The sequence below is a fragment of the Macaca nemestrina genome, chromosome X, assembly GCF_043159975.1.
Source record: "Macaca nemestrina isolate mMacNem1 chromosome X, mMacNem.hap1, whole genome shotgun sequence".
In the NCBI taxonomy this organism is placed as follows: domain Eukaryota; kingdom Metazoa; phylum Chordata; class Mammalia; order Primates; family Cercopithecidae; genus Macaca; species Macaca nemestrina.
The window spans coordinates 83,380,120-83,398,502 of NC_092145.1; the positions used below are offsets into that span (position 1 = coordinate 83,380,120).

An 18,383-nucleotide genomic window follows, 5' to 3' on the forward strand; every position below is an offset into this window, starting at 1 on the left:
GATTACAGGCCTAAGCCACACGCCCGGCCAATTTCCCAACTTTTATAAATACAAAAAGTTCTGAAAGAACCTCAAAGAACTACATGTTTGCTATAGGAGATAGAGAAGCAGATTCCTCTGAACAACAGTGCAAGAGAAAAGGCCAGGTAGGCAGTGGGTGATGATCACATTACAAATAAAAGCACGCAAGGCCAAGTACAGTGGCTCATGCCTATAATCCCAGCATTTGGGGAGGCTAAGGTGGGAGGATCGCTTGAGCCCAGGAGTTTGAGACCAGCCTGGTCAACAAAGGAAGACACTGTCTCTACAAATGCCTTTAACTAGCCAGGTATGGTGGTACACACCTGTGGTCCCAGCTACTCAGGAGGCTGAGGTTCTTGAGCCCAGGAGGTTGAGGCTGCAATAAACAAGCCATGGTTGCACCACTGCCCTCCAGCCTGGGCAACAGAACGAGACCCTGTTTCCAAAAAAAAAAGTACCCAAGCACGCAACTCAGGGGGAAAAATGGCACTACAAAAACAAGTTCCGAGTCTTAAAGCCTAACATATGCTTCTCAAACGTTAATATGAATAGGAATCACCTGGGGATCCTGTTCAAATGTAGGATTTTTTTGGGTTTTTTTTTGAGACAAGAGTTTTACTCTGTCGCCCAGGGCAGAGTTCAATGGTGCACTTTCAGCTCACTGCAACCTCTGCCTCCCAGGTTTGAGCGATTCTCCTGCCTCAGTCTCCCAAGTAGCTGGGATTACAGGCACCCACCATCATGCCCAGCTAATTTTTGTAGAGATGGGGTTTCACCATGTTGGCCAGGCTGGTCTTAAACTCCTGACCTCAGGTGACCTGCCCGCCTTGGCCTCCCAAAGTGCTGGGATTACAGGCGTGAGCCACCGCACCCAGCCACAAATGTAGGTTCTAATTTAGTAGATGTGGAGTGAGGCCTGAGATTCCACATTTCTAATTCCCAAATGATATAGATACTGTGTTTCAGGACTACACTAGAAAACATAGAAGACCACATTGGTGGAAGGGCTATATCACATTTTTACAAACCACCCAAAACAATGAAATTACACAAAACTTACACAGAAAAGAGGAAACAAAGGGAAGACTACTGTGACTGAGAAGTCATATAAATCTTCATCATCAGCCTTTATCCTCTCTTGCAATATCTACATTCAAGTTTTCAACTGCCTCTTTGACACGTATACTTCAAGGGTGTCAAAGGGACCTCAAACTCCACATACTACACATTCCCTTCCTAACTTCTCTGAGACAGGGTCTCACCCTGTCACCCAGGCTGGAGTGCAGTGGCGCAATCTCAACTCAATGCAACCTCTACCTCCCAGGCTCAAGTGATCCTCCCACCTCAGCCTCCCGAGTAGCTGGAATTATAGGTGCCTGCCACCACATCTAATTTTTGTATTTTCTGTAGAAACAGGGTTTCACCATGTTGCCCAGGCTGGTCTCAAACTCCTGGGCTCATGTGATCCTCTCACTTTGACCTCCCGAAGTGCTGGGATTACAGGCATGAGCCACCACGTCAGACCTTGAAATTCACTACTCTAATCAATGGTACCAACATCTTTCTAGTAATCTCAGAGTGAAATCTTAAGGTTGTCTTGATTTTCATCCTTAATGCCCTCCATATCCCAACTCAATTCAGGTCTTTATTATTCCTACCCTCAATTTCTACAATTTTAAAACTCTTTTCAGGGTCTAAGACTCCTTCTGAGGGTCTTCTGAAAGCCATGGATGTTCTCAGAAAATGCACATTTAAGGCCAGGCACGGTGGCTCATGCCTTTAATGCCAACACTTTGGGAGGCTGAGGCAGGCGGATCACTTTGAGCTCAAGAGTTCGAGACCATCCTGGGCAACATGGTGAAATCCCGTTTCTACAAAAAATACAAAAATTAGCCAGGCATAGTGGTATGCACCTATAGTCCTAGCTACTCAGGAGGCTGAGGCAGGAGGATCGTTTGAGCCTGGGAGGCGGGGGCTGCAGTAAGCTAAGATTGTACCAGTGCACTCCAGCCTGGGTGGCAGAATGAAACCCTGTCTCCAAAACAAAAAAATAATAAAATGCACATATGCATATTTTACACGTAATTTCAGAAATTTCAAAGATAACTGCCTAAATTCATTTACAAATTCTGTATTAAAAACTCTTACCCTCTAGGATAAATGCACAAAAAGCTCATTTGAAGTACAGCACTGATAGCCCAGGCTTGGCCAGGCACCTGATACAGACAGAGGCAGTAGTGGAGTGGCATCATCTCTGAAATTTGTCCTCCACAGACAATCCTAGAGTCCAGATTGTGAAAAGCTTTCTACTTCATTCACAGACTTTTCTACATGCATCCTCTACATCTTCTGCCTCCAGATCTCCCTCAATTATAGTCTGCGGTTATTTAGGCTCCTTTTTAAATCCTCTTTTTTATCTGTCTGTGAAGCCACTATCCTCACCCAGTAGCATTCGCTGTAGTTCCTTCCGCTCCTGCTCCTCCCGTTCACGTGACAGCTGAGAGCTGGTTTTCTTGTTCTGCAACATGTTCTCAATGTTCTTTCCCATTTCTTCGAAGTCACTATCTTCAGCTGAGCTGCTGTCTGTGTCAGTTGATAAAACTTCAGTTGATGACAGAACCCTAAAAAGAGAAAAAGCAATGTGCAGAAAGAGCTAAAGAAATATGGTTGCAGGCAAAAGTAAAAAATTGGGAAATCAACCTTAAAAAGGCATACTCAAAATCCACTAAGACATGGGGCCCCTAACAGAAAAGCTTTACAAAGTTTTCCGACACATTTGGTCAACAAGACAAGTTTGAAAAACTGTAGTAACTCTTTCAGAATTCCTGGAGACAATTTGATAAATAAATCAGCACACTGGTCATTTTTAACAGTGTATTAACGTCCTCTCACAACTAAACCTTTAGAAAAAAACTCCACCTGTCACCTGCTACCATTGTGCTGTTTGTTAGGCCCAAGTAGGCCATAAGAGTTGTCATGGAACCTAGAACACAAGACTAGCATCTCTTTCCATTCAAAAATTTTGCCAAGTTGGGTAGAAGGAAATAGGTACTCTGGTGGTGGTATTACAAACAGATACTACCCTGACACGTCGGATATCTGACTACCTAGGTAGTCAAACTTTTAGGTGACCTCCTCTTTATTATGAAATAGTGCCTGGAACTCCTCCCCTTTCCAGCTTGGATTTTCTGCAGCACTAAAACGACCCACTTGTTCTGTAGGTCAAAGATGCGCTGACATTCCTCTTTGTAACGCTCTTGATGCTCAGCCACAGAAAACCTTGATCCGCGGGCAAATTTACTCATGGGCCCCTCTCCAGAACGAGCCTGTTCTGTTGACATTGTGCGCACCACATCAATCACTTCCCAGCGGGACAACTTTTTAATCTGCAAGACAAATAGCCACATACACATACATACACACACACACACACACACAAACACACACACACACACACACACACATATACACACACAAAAATCATTCAGGGATTTCAAAGGACAAGCCAATGTACACAATTAGTTAGACCAAAAAAGAAAAATCATCCCAAAGCAGATTACATAGAAAGATAACTCCTGAAACAATATCTAAGACCTAGCTTACTATATCCTACTATACCCTACCATACAAAGTTACCCAGATAGTTCTATACATCTACCTCCTAGCAATTCACTCTCTATACAAAGCCCCTAGTATCCTCTAAGTTTTCCACTTCCACACTCACCTCTTCCTCAGGCACACCAAATTTACGTAGAAGTTGCTTGGCATTTTTCAGGGAAAGGCGACGAAGGTCTGCATCTGTTCCTGTCACTGTCTTCTTCACTGGCTGCGGTTCTTTATCATCCTACCTCAAACCAAAAAAAGTGAGAATCCTAAAAACCTGAATTCCTTGTAAGTAGGAATCTAAGTCATTCTGCTAACTTAACTACATTCCAAGTCCTCCACTCACCCATTTCTTTCTCCCCTGACTTTCTCATTCTAGAAATAAACACAATCCCACCTTCTGCTGTGTTGGTTTGTTTGGAATCTTCACATAGGAGAATCCTTCACCACACCCTGTGGGATCTGCCACCCCAGTCACCTCTAGGAGACACTTGCCCTTCATGGCAGCAATGAAGGCCCTTGTGGTGTTCCAAGGAGCAGTGCGAACCTGAGATAAAGAAGAAGATTCTCAGGGCAGTGGGAAACATTTGTTCTATGTCTAGCCAATATCCACAAGAGTAGAATAATTACAAACTATTTCATATTCCTTTTTTTCTAATGTTTAATTTTTGTGGGTTCGTGCTTTCTTAACTGTCCACAAAAATCAACAGTTAAATATAGCTACCTAGTACTCAGTTCTCTTCTATCCTATGGTACAATACTTACAACATGATATTAAATAGAGGTCAAGAGCTCAGCCAGGATAAGGAGAAAAATAAAGAACAGTGGTATCCCTTCAGCCCCTTATCCCTTGGGCTTCAATAAGCATTCTTAAAGACAGTGTTTCCCTCATCTTCATGATGCTCAAAATTAGACTAATGACTACATTTGATTGTCCAACTGCTCAAATAGCTGTTTTAGAATGAAACCTATTTTCTCGAAATAGTCGATATGCTTGCATTCAAAGCACTGGCCCCCTATTCCAGTGACACTGAACCAAAGTCCATTCTATTTCTGCCACTGGTTTGGTCAAAAAGGTCTGTCCTCTCCTGCGACCCTGAATAGTGTTTACCAACCCCTGCAAAATTCTTAAAGAATTAAGCCAAGGGGTGAATGTGCCTGCCCACACAGACCAGTCAGGAGTACACATAAGGCCAGGTGCAGGGGCTCACACCTGTAATCCCAACACTCTGGGAGGCCGAGGCGGGCAGATCTCTTGAGGCCAGGAGTTCAAGACCAGCCTGGCCAACATGGTGAAATCCCATCTCTACTAAAAATACAAAAATTAGCCAGATGTGGTGGCGCACACCTATTGTCCCAGCTACTCAGAAGGCTGAGACACGAGAATAGATTGAACCCAGCAGGCAGAGGTTGCAGTGAGCAGAGACTGCGCCAATGCACTCCAGCCTGGGCGACAGAGTGAGACTCTGTCTCAAAAAAAAAAAAAAGAGTATATATGATTAGCAAGAAAATGGCCAATTCTCTAAGATACAATATTAAAAGCCATTCAACAGAATTCTTCTTTTCTTTTTATTAAAAAAAATTGTTTTTCTTTTTTAGAGATAGGGTCTCACTATGTTGGCCAGGTTGGTCTTGAACCCTTGGCCTCAAGCAATCCTCCCACCTTGGCCTCCCAAGGTACTAGGATTACAGGCCTGAGCCACTGCACCTGGCCTCAATAGAATTCTTAATTTCTGAAATTCTTAGATATCCACTCATTTTTCATTCCAACCTCAAAATAGTACAACGATTCTTTACTCACTCTCTGTGGCCTCATTTTCTGCTTCATTTTATAATCACTTAATTCATTTAACAAATATTTACTGAATACCAACTACACACTACTCCATGCTACTTTTTCATGAACCTCAAGTCAGTGAGGGAAAAACAGCCAACCAAGTTCAGTAATATTGTGATCAGTACCATGGTAAGAAAGTAAAGGAGGCCAGGCACAGTGGTTCATGCCTATAATCCCAACAGTTTAGAAGACCAAGGCAGGATAATTGTTTGAGCCCAGGAGTTCAAGATCAGCCTGGGCAACACAGTAAGACCCCATTTCTTTCTTTCTTTTTTTTTTTTTTTGAGACGGAGATTCGTTCTTTTAGTCCAGGCTGGAGTACAATGGCGTGGTCTCGGCTCCCTGCAACCTCCACTTCCCAGGTTCAAGTGATTCTCCTGCCTCAGCCTCCCAAGTAGCTGGGATTACAGGCATGCGCCACCACGCCCAGCTAATTTTGTATTTTTAGTAGAGACAGGGTCTCACCATGTTGGCCAGGCTGGTCTTGAACTCCTGACCTCAGGTGATCCACCCGCCTTGGCCTCCCAAAGTGCTGGGATTACAGGCATGAGCCACCATGCCCGGCCGTGAGACCCCATTTCTACAAAAAATTTAAACTATTAGCTGGGTATCGTGGTGTGTGCTTGTTGTCCCAGCTACTCGGGAGGCTGAGGTAGAAGGACTGTTTGAGCCCAGGAGTTCAAGGCTACAGTGAGCTGTGATCTCACCACAGTACAGCCTGGGCAACAGAGCAAGACCCTGTCTTGGGGAAAAAAAAAAGTAAAGGGGTACTATATGTACATAATGAAAGGAGAATTATCATCCAATCGAAACTTAGGGTGGAATGAGGGGAAAAGTCCAGGAAAGCTTCCCAGAGAAAATAACTTGTAGATGAGAGTCAAATGGCAGAGTGGAGAAAAAATATCTCCACAGAAGACATAACAGTTGCAAAATTCTGGAAGGGGAGAGAAATTTAGGAAACTGAATGAACTTCGGTATGGTTGGAGCTTAGAATATAAGACAGGCAGTGACAGAAGATGAAAAGAGGTCAGATTAATATGCAAGGTCAAAATCATGTGGAGTCTTATAAATCAGGTCAGTCTTTTTTCTAGAAGAAATGAAAATCCTGCCAGGCGCAGTGGCTCATGCCTGTAATCCCAGCACTTTTGGGAGGCCAAGGCACGAGGATCACTTAAGGTCAGGAGTTCGAGACCAGTCTGGTCAACATGGTGGAACCCCGTCTCTACTAAAAATACAAAAAACTAGCTGGGCATGGTGGCATGCAACTGTAATTCAGCTACTTGAGAGGCTGAGGCAGGAGAATCGCAAGAATCGCGGGAACCCGGGAGGTGAAGGTTGCAGTGAGTCGAGGACCCGCCACCACTGCACTCCAGCCTGGGCGACAGAGCAAGACTCCGTAAAAAAAAAAAAAAAAGAAAAAGAAAAAAACCATATCATATAAAGTACAGTATTTGATATATCACATCATTTTTTCTGGCATGAATAAAGCAAGAACATGAAATAGTATACTTTAAATGTGTACAGTTTATTGTATCTTAATTTTATCTCAATAAAGCTGTCTCTTTTAAAAGGATAAATGAAATGTATTAATGACTAATACAAACTAGTATAAAGCCTTACTTCATCATCAATCTTCATCTGGAAATCTTCCTCATTTTCTTCTTCTGGAGCAAAAAAGGATTTCTCACCATAGCCAGCATCCTGGAAGAGGACAGATCCATGCATAAATCAGTCAGTTAAAAAACACAAAGCACAAGTTTTTTTTTTTACTGAACACAAGTACAAAATACCAAAGCCTATTTTGCATAGATGGATTCCATAAAGTCTTCACTATATCTAGCACCATGGTACATCCTTAAGCTATGAGAAGATACATTACCACATGCCAAAGAGCTTACTAGCTGATGTACAGATAGTTACAGCCCATAAGCAAGCTGAACAGAGATGCTCAATAACTGAGACTCATTAACTCAGTGGGACAGAGCTGTGCTGTCCCACCCCAGCTGGACCTTTTCTCTTTCGGCCTTATAAGAATTCTGTGCTTCTCTAAACCACACATTCAGCACCATCATCATCTCTGCCTACCCGAGAGGCTGACAAGTACTTTCCCTGCTTATATGCTTATCTTGCAAAGAAGAGATTAAAGTCACCCAGTCACCATTTTCAAAGCAAAACAATATGCCCAAAGTTCCTGGTTATGCCTTCCCACTGATATTCAGCTACACTGCAGTTTTTCTCCAGAACTGATGTACATAGGAAGTAATTTACACAAATTCAACTTTTTAGTAATTGGTAATAATCTAGTAACCATCCTCCCTAAGCCAGCGAGAGAGAGAGTCTCTCTCTCATCTCTCTGGGGGGGAGGAAAAAAAAAAACCACAGGCATAAGTGGTGTCTGAGAGGAAGGTGTTCACCTTCAGTCGTTGCTCTGCAGCTATCATGCTATAATAAGCACAGCACTGCTCTGGTGACACCATAGCTCTGATCTCTTCTTCCGTTGGTAAACGAAAATCAGACTTAAGCACCCACCAGTTTGAGTCCATCCCTGGAAAAGACATACACATAGAGAATGAGACCATTCTGAATTCCAAAGGCCCTGATATTTATTGACAGCAACAGGGACAGTAAACCAAAACTGTAACAGGCCTAGCCACAGTTGGCATGACTGGCCAAGAAAACCCCAGCTGCTAAGTTTCCTACAACTCATAGAAGATATCCAACAATCACATTAAACTTCCTGGCAGCCAAATTCAAAAAAGCAACCAGAGCGTTAGAAGATCTGCTACCGCCTTTCAACGGCCATCAATTTCTATTTTATTAACTATATGCTTATCCTTTAACTCAAAGCCATCAAAATTCTTTTCTTGGAAAAAGGTAGTCAAATAACTAGTCACAACGGATGACCTGTGCGTTTGAAGTCAGCGCAGAGCTTTAGCCTCTTCCGGATGCTGCTTTCTGAATGGGAAGGAAAGGCTTTTTTTATATCTTCCATTCGTATCCTCCGTGGCCGATCTTTACTTTTCCAGAAAAGGCGGTAAATAAAAACCTGCCCAACAAACCAAGTGTATTTTAGTTGGCAAAGAAAAGGATGAAAGTCCTCACTAGGGCCTCTTCCCTTGCTAAGCTCTAATGTATTTTCATCTTTCCTGATGTGCTCCCAAAGCCACACACCCCACTTTTTCTGAGACGGAGACTCACTCTGTCACCCAGAGTGGAGTGCAGTGCTCACTGCAACCTCTGCCTCCCGGCTCCAGTGATTTTCCTGCCTCAGCCTCCAGAGTAGCTGGGACCATAGGTGTACACCACCACGCCCCAGCTAAATTTTTTTTTTTTTTTTTTGGAGACTGTTTCACTCTTGTTGCCCAGGGGGGAGTGCAATGCTGCGATCTCGGCTCACTGCAACCTCCGCCTCCTGGGTTCAAGCGATTCTCCTGCCTCAGCCTCCTGAGTAGCTGGGATTATAGGCATGTGCCACCACACCTGGCTAATTTTCTATTTTTAGTAGAGATGGGGTTTCTCCATGTTGGTCAGGCTGGTCTCAGACTTCCGACCTCAGGTGATCTGCCCGCCTTGGCCTCCCAAAGTGCTGGGATTACAGGTGTGAGTCACCGCGCCCGGCTAATTTTTGTATTTTTAGTAGAGATAGGGTTTCACCATGTTGGTCAGGTTGGTCTCGAACTCCTGACCTCAAGTGATCCATTCGCCTCGGCCTCCCAAAGTGCTGAGATTACAGCCGTGAGCGACGGTGCCCAGCCCCAACATACCCTTTCTATATACAACCCAACCCCCTCCCTATCCTCCCATTCTTACCTGTAGAAAGTCTCGAATATGTGTATTGGCCCTTTTGGAGTTAGGCCCAGGAACTTCAAACAAGGGACACTGCTGGCCAACCACAAAAATATCCACTAATTCCCGAATATAGTATCCCTGTCTTGTCCGAATGATCAGGAAATCAGTTTCTGGCATCTTATGAAGATAAATTGGAGCACGAAAAAGGTTGTTCTCAAATGCCTAACAAAAGTAAAAACACAAAAATTATGTACAGAGTAGCCCCAGGAAATTCAGTCAACTGCTGAGAAAGAAAAATCAAGCTTATTGCTCTCCATCTTCATTATGCCATCTAAAGTCTATCCAGTAATACAAATAAATTAAAATATGGATTATCAAATGTGATTAAACAATTTTTCATCCACTATCTATCTTTCAGAGTCAGTAGGGGAGAAAATACAGGAAGTGAATTCAGATGATGCTAGCTCTGCCATTACCTATATTATTTAACATGTCTATTTAAGCTTTTTAACAAGTCTATTTAAGCTATTTAACATATCTAAGCTTAGTTTTCCTCATCTACAAAACAGAGGTACTTAAAAATGCCCATACCTCACAGGACTGCTACGAAGATTACATATGAAAATCACTTAATAATGTACCAAGTATTACACTACTACTCTAGACCACAGTGTAGCCCGACACACAACAGGTGAGAGCAACATTTGTTGGATAAATTAGTGAACTAATTAAAAAATAAAACAACGCTGGGCACGGTGGCTCATGCCTGTAATCCCAGCACTATGGGAGGCCGAAGTGGGTAGATCACTTGACCTCAGGAGTTCAAGACCAGCCTGGGCAACATGACAAAATCCCATTTCTACAGAAAATACAATAATTAGCTGGATGTGGTGGCATGCACCTGTTGTCCCATCTACTTGGGAAGCTGAGGTGGGAGGATGGCTTGAGCCCAGGAGGCAGAAGTTGTAGTGAGCCAAGATCGTGCCACTGCACTCCAGCCTGGGTGACAGAGCCAGACCCTGTCTCCAAACAAATCATAAAACAACCAATGAAGTATAAAGGGTGCTAGACAGAACAGGCTGGAAAAAAAAAAGGAAAACACAAGACAGTAGGGCAGAGGACAGCTGAACAGAAACATCTAAGCCAGTTTAAGTAGAGGCAAGATAGGGATCAACTGTCATAAGAAGCCTGAGACTAAGGAAAGCCTTTGCCGAAAATCAGAAGAGTAGACAGAAAGAGGGAAGAACATCACTGAGTGTGGAAAGAAAATTCTAAATGTGAAATACAGGCAGAAAAAGAATTACAGAAGAACACAGAAAAAGAATTACAGAATACAGAAAAAGATCTTTTTTTTTTTTTTGAGATGGAGTTTCACTCTTGTTGCCCAGGCTGGAGTGCAATGGCGCGATCTCGGCTCACTGCAACCTCCGCCTCCTGGGTTCAAGTGATCCTCCTGCCTCAGCCTCCCAAGTAGCTGGGATTACAGGCATGTGCCACCACACCCGATTAATTTTGTATTTTTAGTAGAAACAGAGTTTCTCCATGTTGGTCAGACTGGTCTCGAACTCCTGACCTCAGGTAATTCGCCCACCTCGGCCTCCCAAAGTGCTGGGATTACAGGCGTGAGCCACTGCACTCGGCCAGAAAAAGATCTTTAAGAGCCGGGCGCGGTGGCTCCTGCCTGTAATCCCAGCACTTTGGGAGGCCGAGGCGGGTGGATCACAAGGTCAGGAGATTGAGACCATCCTAGTTAACACTGTGAAACCCCGTCTCTACTAAAAATGCAAAAAATTAGCCGGGCGTGGTGGTGGGCGCCTGTAGTCCCAGCTACTTGGGAGGCTGAGGCAGGAGAACGGCGTGAACCCGGGAGGCGGAGCTTGCAGTGAGCCAAGACCACGCCACTGCACTCCAGCCTGGGCGACTGAGCAAGACTCCGTCTCAAAAAAAAAAAAAAAAGATCTTTAAGAGACTACAAAAGTAGACACAAAAGAAGAGGCTGAACTGGTAGAAAGCCTCAACAGAAAGTTTCAGGAAAAGGAGAAGAACAATACAAAGATGATACTAAAAATCTGGTAGGCAATAGACTATGGATGTAAAGGATAAAGAAAAAAACTGAGTTTTGCAGACGTTTTAGGAGAGTAAAGGATAACAACAGTAGAATAAACTAGGTATAAGAGTAGGACAAATGGTTAAGATTGCCAAGAGAAATGAAATGGAGAAAAAAAAGATAGGACAGTGCTAGAGATTTTCCACATCATTTGTGGACCACCATACTTCCCCCCTTGAATATATAAAAGCTGTTACAAGAGGGCCTCTTTATACCCATTAGAATAAAGGAGGAAAAAAAGGCATTTCACTATGGCTGGGGACTGCAGATGGCACAGTTCAGGTGTGGTTCAATATTCACAATAACCACAGCTAATATGATCAAAATGTTATCAATTTTATACACAAAAATTAAATATTCATAAATTATAGTAAATTCATCCTAGGTTGACTTCCTTATGCTTCCCAGATGTTACTGAGCTTACCAGTGTGTATTTTTAAAAACCTATTTTACATTTAGCCTAAGAACAACACAATTTACAGCCAGTTTTAAGAAAAAGATTTCTTTAAAACATTTTTGGATTATACTTATCTTCTTTGTACTTAATATTAAAGCATCTCAATCAACTAAAATTATAATAGTTCTTTCTGAGCTGACTGGCTCCTCATTTATCAATTTCCTTAGTTAACAGTAAAAACAGGAAAGAATTCCTCACCTGCAGTAATTGGCCAGGATGGAGAGAGCCCAGGAAAGGAGATGTATGGCAGTAAACAGTTTCCCCATATTTACAATCTGGTGCTCCAGGATCTTTTCCAGGTTTCTAAAAGGAACACAGAAGACCCAGTTATTAATCACAGAATATAATCAATAATCCTACACAATATGAGCATAGCACTTTACTAACACATGTTGAGTATCCCTCATCCAAATGTTTGTGACCAGAAGTGTTTTGGATTTTGGAATAGTTGCATTATACTTAACAGTTGGGCATCCCAAATCTGGAAATCCAATATGCTCCAATGAGTATTTCATTTGAGTATCATGTTAGTAGTGCTCAAAAAGTTTTGGATTTTTACTTCGAATTTTGAGGTTTGAGATGCTCAACATGTTTTAACTACAAAACAGGTACCACTCCTTTCTCCCACGCAATTTATGGTATATGTTCACAGATTACCAGTAGATCTCTAACTACAGCTATGTTAATAACAAAAAGTTTGTATATAAGTTTGCAGTTTGTCTAACTACAGCTATGTTAATAACAAAAAGTTTGTACATAAAAGTTTATGGAAGCATAAGCAGAGTTATGTGTGGAAAAAAATTCTCTGAGCAGAGACTCACCCGTTTATAATAGTTCTTTATCTTAGTTGCCATGCCAACCTGCATCATTAAGGGTCCATTTTCCTCACTATATTCTGCAAGAATAAGATCTCCATCTTTGCCTGTGAGGTCCTGAGGTGTGCGCATAAAAAACATCTCTCCACCACCTGAAGCTTGCCTCTCTTGTTCTCTCATCTGTCCAGAACAAAGAAAATACCATCTAGCTCCTGACAGGATAACTACTACACACAATGATGTTGTTCAATCTGAGACAAACACACCAAAAAGATTTTACCTATTTTTCAAACTACTGTAAAGTCCAAACAATAGTACAGTCAGCCCTCCATATCCATGTATGGTTCTGCATCCGTGAATTCAACCAACCATAGATAGAAAATATTCAGAAAATACAACTGCATCTGTGCTGAACAGGTACAGACTTGTCTTGTCATTATTCCCTAAACAATAACAGTGTAACAACCGTTCACATAGCATCTACTCCAATATAAGTAATCTAGAGGTGATTTAAAGTATAGGAGAGGATGTGCATAGGTTATGTGCAAATATTATGCTATTATATCAGAAACTGGAACATCTAAAGATTTTGGTATCCAGAGGAGGTCCTAGAACCAATCTCCCAGAGATACCTAAGGACTACTGTACTACGAACACTTATCCCACATTGCTGTTTATATTTTGCCTTTTTTTTAACCTTTACCTTTCTATAGACTTTGCTGGATGGTTTTTGAAAGATGCAGTCATTGTGACACCTCACCTTTAAATATTTTCACAGCATCACCTAACAATAAAGACATTCTCCTAAATAAATAAAATAACATTCTATCGGCCGGGCGCGGTGGCTCACGCCTGTAATCCCAGCACTTTGGGAGGCCGAGGCGGGCGGATCACAAGGTCAGGAGATCGAGACCACGGTGAAACCCCGTCTCTACTAAAAATACAAAAAATTAGCCAGGCGCGGTTGTGGGCGCCTGTAGTCCCAGCTACTCGGGAGGCTGAGGCAGGAGAATGGCGTGAACCCGGGAGGCGGAGCTTGCAGTGAGCCGAGATCGCGCCACTGCACTCCAGCCTGGGCGACAGAGCGAGACTCCGTCTCAAAAAAAAAAAAAATAAAAAATAACATTCTATCACATCTGAGAAAGTAACCAAGTCCCTGATAGAATCTAATATCTGGTACATTTCCCTAATTTATACCCCAATATCCTTTATAGCTGTTTTCTAACCAGAATTCAATTATACCTTGGCCTTTTTTTTGATGTGCTTTAGCAAAGGTTGGACTGAGTGGGGACCTGGCTGAGACAGTGCACCAAATGAGTACTTTTTCAGAGGTGGGCGATGGAACTGCCGGAGTTTGATGGGCCCCATGTGGGTGGGAAAGAAGGGCTGCCGTAATTCCACAGCAGGAATTGAATGCTAAAACAGGAAATAGAAGGGTTAAAATTAGCTAATTCCAGCCTAAGCAAGATTTTCCCATATCCTCCGTCAGAACAAAGTCATGGGGTTCTCCTCTACCACAGAAAAGACACTATTTGTACCTGGATAATATTCCCTCCAAAGGTGCCTCGAAGACCCTGTTGCTTGGGGTAATAATACTCATCATTGGAGAGATTCCACGGATCTTTCACTTCTGGCTGAGACATGTTCTAATGATAGATAATCAAACAAATCTTGGTCAGACTATCCTTCTCTATTACCTTTGTTCCTCTAAACGCCAAGCCCCTTTTTTCTTCACACACCTGCTGTGGTTCCTCCTTGATGACCCCTGTTTTCCCTAAGAGAATTCGACTCTTCTTCAGAGATGATTCCTTCTTACTCTCCTTGGAGGGGGAGTTAGAGGTGGCCTCTTCCTTCTCATCAGGAATTTCTGAGAATAAAACAAAAATCACTTGAGTTGCTCTCCCTGAAGATTCACCTTTCCTACAGACAAGTATCCCGTTTTCTTCTTTTTTAAGGTGATGGATGTCCCAATGAAGTTATTAACTAGATCTTTCATCCCACCCCAGGTAACTTCTAGTCCATGATTTACTAACTGAACTACATGCTTGACATCTCAAAGGTACTACTGACATTCCTACATGAGTTTTCCCTAGGGAATACACAAATTAAAAACTAACAGCTACAACTTTGCTCTCTCTGAAACTGCTACCTAGAAGTTTCCAGTCCATGATTCACTAACGGAACAAACTATGCTCCTGACATCTCAAAGTTGCAACTTTCCAATATTCCTACATGAGTGTTCCCTAAGCATATACACAAATATAAACAGCCAAAACTTTGCTCTTTCAAGCCACTACCTATAAGTTTCTAGTCCTAATCTTCTCCAACCCTTCTGATTTCCTCCTGCCTGTTGACATTAACAGCAAGTTGTCAAAGGAGAAGGAACACTGGCCTCTGCCAGTAATATACCCAAAATGAGGTTCTCATCATTGGGATCAAGTGTCAAAACAGGAGGTTCCAACAGCCGGGGCATGGCCTGAGCATCCCAAATGATATTGTCCTCCCAGCGTCCATACACCAGATCCTCATTGTCAATGGGAAAAATGGAGTACCAAGGTTTGTCATCATCAAGGGTGGCTGCAAAACCTAGTCAAAGCGCAAGGAGGAAATAGTAACAGAGAAAACATTTATGCCCCTTTCAATCAAGATTCTGGCAAAGATTTTTTATGAGTAACATGAGTAATGTGAGTTACTCATGTGCCCACTGAAAAGGAACCTACACAGCGCATTTCTCACTTTAAAATAACGTTGCAGGCTGGGCGCGGTGGCTCACACCTGTAATCACAGCATTTTGGGAGGCCAAGGCAGGTGGATCACTTCAGGTCAGGAGTTCAAGACCAACCTGACCAATATGGAGAAACCCCATCTTTACAAAAAATACAAAACTTAGCTGGGTGTGGTGGCACATGCCTGTAATCCCAGCTACTCAGGAGGCTGAGGCAGGACAATCACTCAAACCTGGGAGGCAAAGGTTGCAGTGATCTGAGATCGTGCCATTGCACTCCAGCCTGGGCAACAAGAGTGAAATTCTGTCTCAAAAAATAAATAAAAATAAAACAATGTTGCAGTCAAAAATGTTCATTGCAACACTGTTTACAATAGTTGAAATTTAAATAACCTAAATGTTTAAGAAGGAATTGCTTATAGTGAATGATATGGTAAAGTATGCTAACAATAAATGGTAATAAATTTTATTAACAAATGCAACATGTATCAGTAAATTATGAAACATTCATAATAATACTACACAACCCATAAAGTGGGCAGAATGGAAAGGAAAAAACCTATTTCTTAGGTTTTAAAAATCAGACATTTTTGTATCCGGGTGCGGTGGCTCACGCCTATAATCCCAGGACTTTAAGAGGCCAAGGCAGGCAGATCACTTGAGGTCAGGAGTTCAAGACCAGCCTGGCCAATCTGGTGAAACCCCATCTCTACTAAAAATACAAAAATTATCTGAGCACAGTGGTGCACACCTATAATTCCAGCTACTCGGGAGGCTGAGGCACAAGAATCACTTCAACGTGGGAGGCGGATGTTGCAGTGAGCCAAGATCACGCCAACACATTGCACCCTGGGCAACAGAGACTGTTTTCTCAAAAAAAAAAAAAAAAAATTTTGTTTTTCCTCCAAAATGTAGAAGTAATCCAGCTTTCTATGTTTATGCAGTCTGCTTTTTTTCATTTACACTAATAGGATATCATATATGTTGTTTCATATCTTCTTTCTTTCCATTTAAAATGAGTTTCTCAAGCCAGGTGTGGTGGTGTGCACCTCAAGTCTCGGCTACTTGAGAGGCTGAGGCAGGAGGATCACCTGAGCCCAGGAGTCCAGCCTGAGCAACATATAAGACTCTACCTCTACAAAAAAAATAATAATTTAATTAAAATAAAATGAATGAGTTTCCCATGTCATTAAACATTTTTATAAAGAACACAATAATATTTATGTGGCTGGGTTGGGTGGTTCTTGCTTGTAATCTCAGCACTCTGGGAGGCCAAGGCAGGAAGATCGCTTGAGTCCAGGAGTTTGAAACTAGTCTGGGCAACAAAGTGAGGCCCTGTCTCAATAATAAATAATAAAAAATGAAAGAGAGAAAAATATTTATTAAGTGAAAAGCACAATACACAAAAACTGTACATATAGAAATGAGCTCAACTACATACACACAGAGAACACTGAAAATACACCAAAAATTAACAGTTGATAATCTCCAGATAGATTACCAGTGACTTTTTTTTTAACACTATACTGTATTTTCAAAGTGTTTTACATGAATCATGGCATACCTTAAAAAAAAACACACAAACCTATTTAAGGAGAAAAAAAGGAAACTAGAATTCTAAATACAAAGGGACTTGGGAAACAAAAATATACTATAAAGTACTGTTATAGTTCAGAAAGATCTTTAACTTCAGGCCAGGTGTGGTGGCTCATACCTGTAATTCCAGCACTTTGGGAGGCTGAGGCGGGTGGATCACCTGAGGTCGGGAGTTCGAGACCAGCCTGACCAACATGGAGAAACTCCGTCTCTACTAAAAATACAAAAATTAGTCAGGCATGGTGGTACATGCCTGTAATCCCAGCCACTCCAGAGGCCGAGGCAGGAGAATCGCTTGAACCCGGGAGGCGGAGGTTGCAGTGAGCCGAGATTGCACCATTGCACTCCATCCTGGGCAACAAGAGCGAAACTCTCTCTCAAAAAAAAACAAAAAAAACAAAAAAACACACACACAGCTAAGCCCACTTATGGTGACTAAGATTAAGGGCAGTATATGCTGGACACAGCTAGCACAGAAGCACACCTTGCTGAACATTGTAAGCCATCGCATTCCTAGTCATGCTAGAAGGAAGCCAGCCTGCTAGGCTTGCACGCTGAGGTTTTGTCCCTTTGTGTTTGACATCCTCCCCATCCCAGATGATATCATCCTCCCAATGCAGCTGTGTCACCATCAGGAAGTTTTCATCAGCCAGAAGATCAGTGCCATTGTTTTCCTCAAGTTTCCTAAATTCCTGGGTAAGTAGGGAAGAAAAAACACACCCTCGATTGGTCACTGGTCAAAGTTTACACTCCAAATTCCACATTAGAGATACAGACACATCGTAAGCGGTCCTTTACTTGAAACAACCACTTGATAACAGAGGAATATTTGCCTCTTCCCACTCCTAGTCTGGCACAGCACTCACTTCACAAACAGAATCCTTAGTATAGGACCTAGCTACCAGGGTGATATACCATACCAAATAAAAGGCTGAGACACCTCAATCTCCCACTAAAGAAACTCCACCCAATATCTCCCAAATTAAAAAGTAAAGTTAGTAAAAGTAATAGGACCTGAGTACACTGATTCCTTTCTTACATACCAGTGTTGCTCACCTCTATCATTCTAGATTTTATCACAGGTTCATGTTCTGTCTTTCTCAGTTTGAAGCCATAGTCAAACCCACTGCCATCTTCAGGGACACCCAGCATATCGTACCACAGTCGGGCAGGCCCATAACGCCACTCAGCCACTCTTGGCTTGGTATCTGTCACTTTATCTATATCTCCAGTTGATTGGGAAAATTTGGACTCCACAGGAGCCATCATTGTGATCTGTAACAGAAAAAAGAAGTAGAGCAGGGAGAATTTCCTGATCCCAGCTGTCCTAAGGCTATAGAGAGTTAACAGTCAGGAGGGGAACTTAGACAAACTGAGGATGATTTACCTGGAGTTAGAATGTAAACAATGGAGATGTATCATAGCACATTCCG

General features: G+C 42.4%; 1 protein-coding gene across 6 annotated transcripts in view; it reads right to left on the reverse strand.

The window, feature by feature from the left end:
* Positions 1-18,383, reverse strand: part of LOC105476724 (TATA-box binding protein associated factor 1) — a 98,654-nt gene that overhangs the window by 67,993 nt on the left and 12,278 nt on the right. For all 6 annotated transcript variants that reach the window (XM_071088399.1, XM_071088398.1, XM_071088401.1 and 3 more), the window contains 16 exons: positions 18,007-18,225; positions 17,435-17,642; positions 15,039-15,215; positions 14,369-14,496; positions 14,168-14,275; positions 13,872-14,045; positions 12,636-12,809; positions 12,013-12,117; positions 9,272-9,472; positions 8,366-8,507; positions 7,876-8,006; positions 7,082-7,162; positions 4,022-4,171; positions 3,746-3,865; positions 3,232-3,407; positions 2,464-2,642 (listed from right to left, as the gene is read on the reverse strand). In XM_071088399.1, coding sequence (XP_070944500.1) covers positions 2,464-2,642; positions 3,232-3,407; positions 3,746-3,865; positions 4,022-4,171; positions 7,082-7,162; positions 7,876-8,006; positions 8,366-8,507; positions 9,272-9,472; positions 12,013-12,117; positions 12,636-12,809; positions 13,872-14,045; positions 14,168-14,275; positions 14,369-14,496; positions 15,039-15,215; positions 17,435-17,642; positions 18,007-18,225 — 2,473 coding nt within the window. The remainder of the gene's footprint in view (positions 1-2,463; positions 2,643-3,231; positions 3,408-3,745; positions 3,866-4,021; positions 4,172-7,081; positions 7,163-7,875; positions 8,007-8,365; positions 8,508-9,271; positions 9,473-12,012; positions 12,118-12,635; positions 12,810-13,871; positions 14,046-14,167; positions 14,276-14,368; positions 14,497-15,038; positions 15,216-17,434; positions 17,643-18,006; positions 18,226-18,383) is intronic.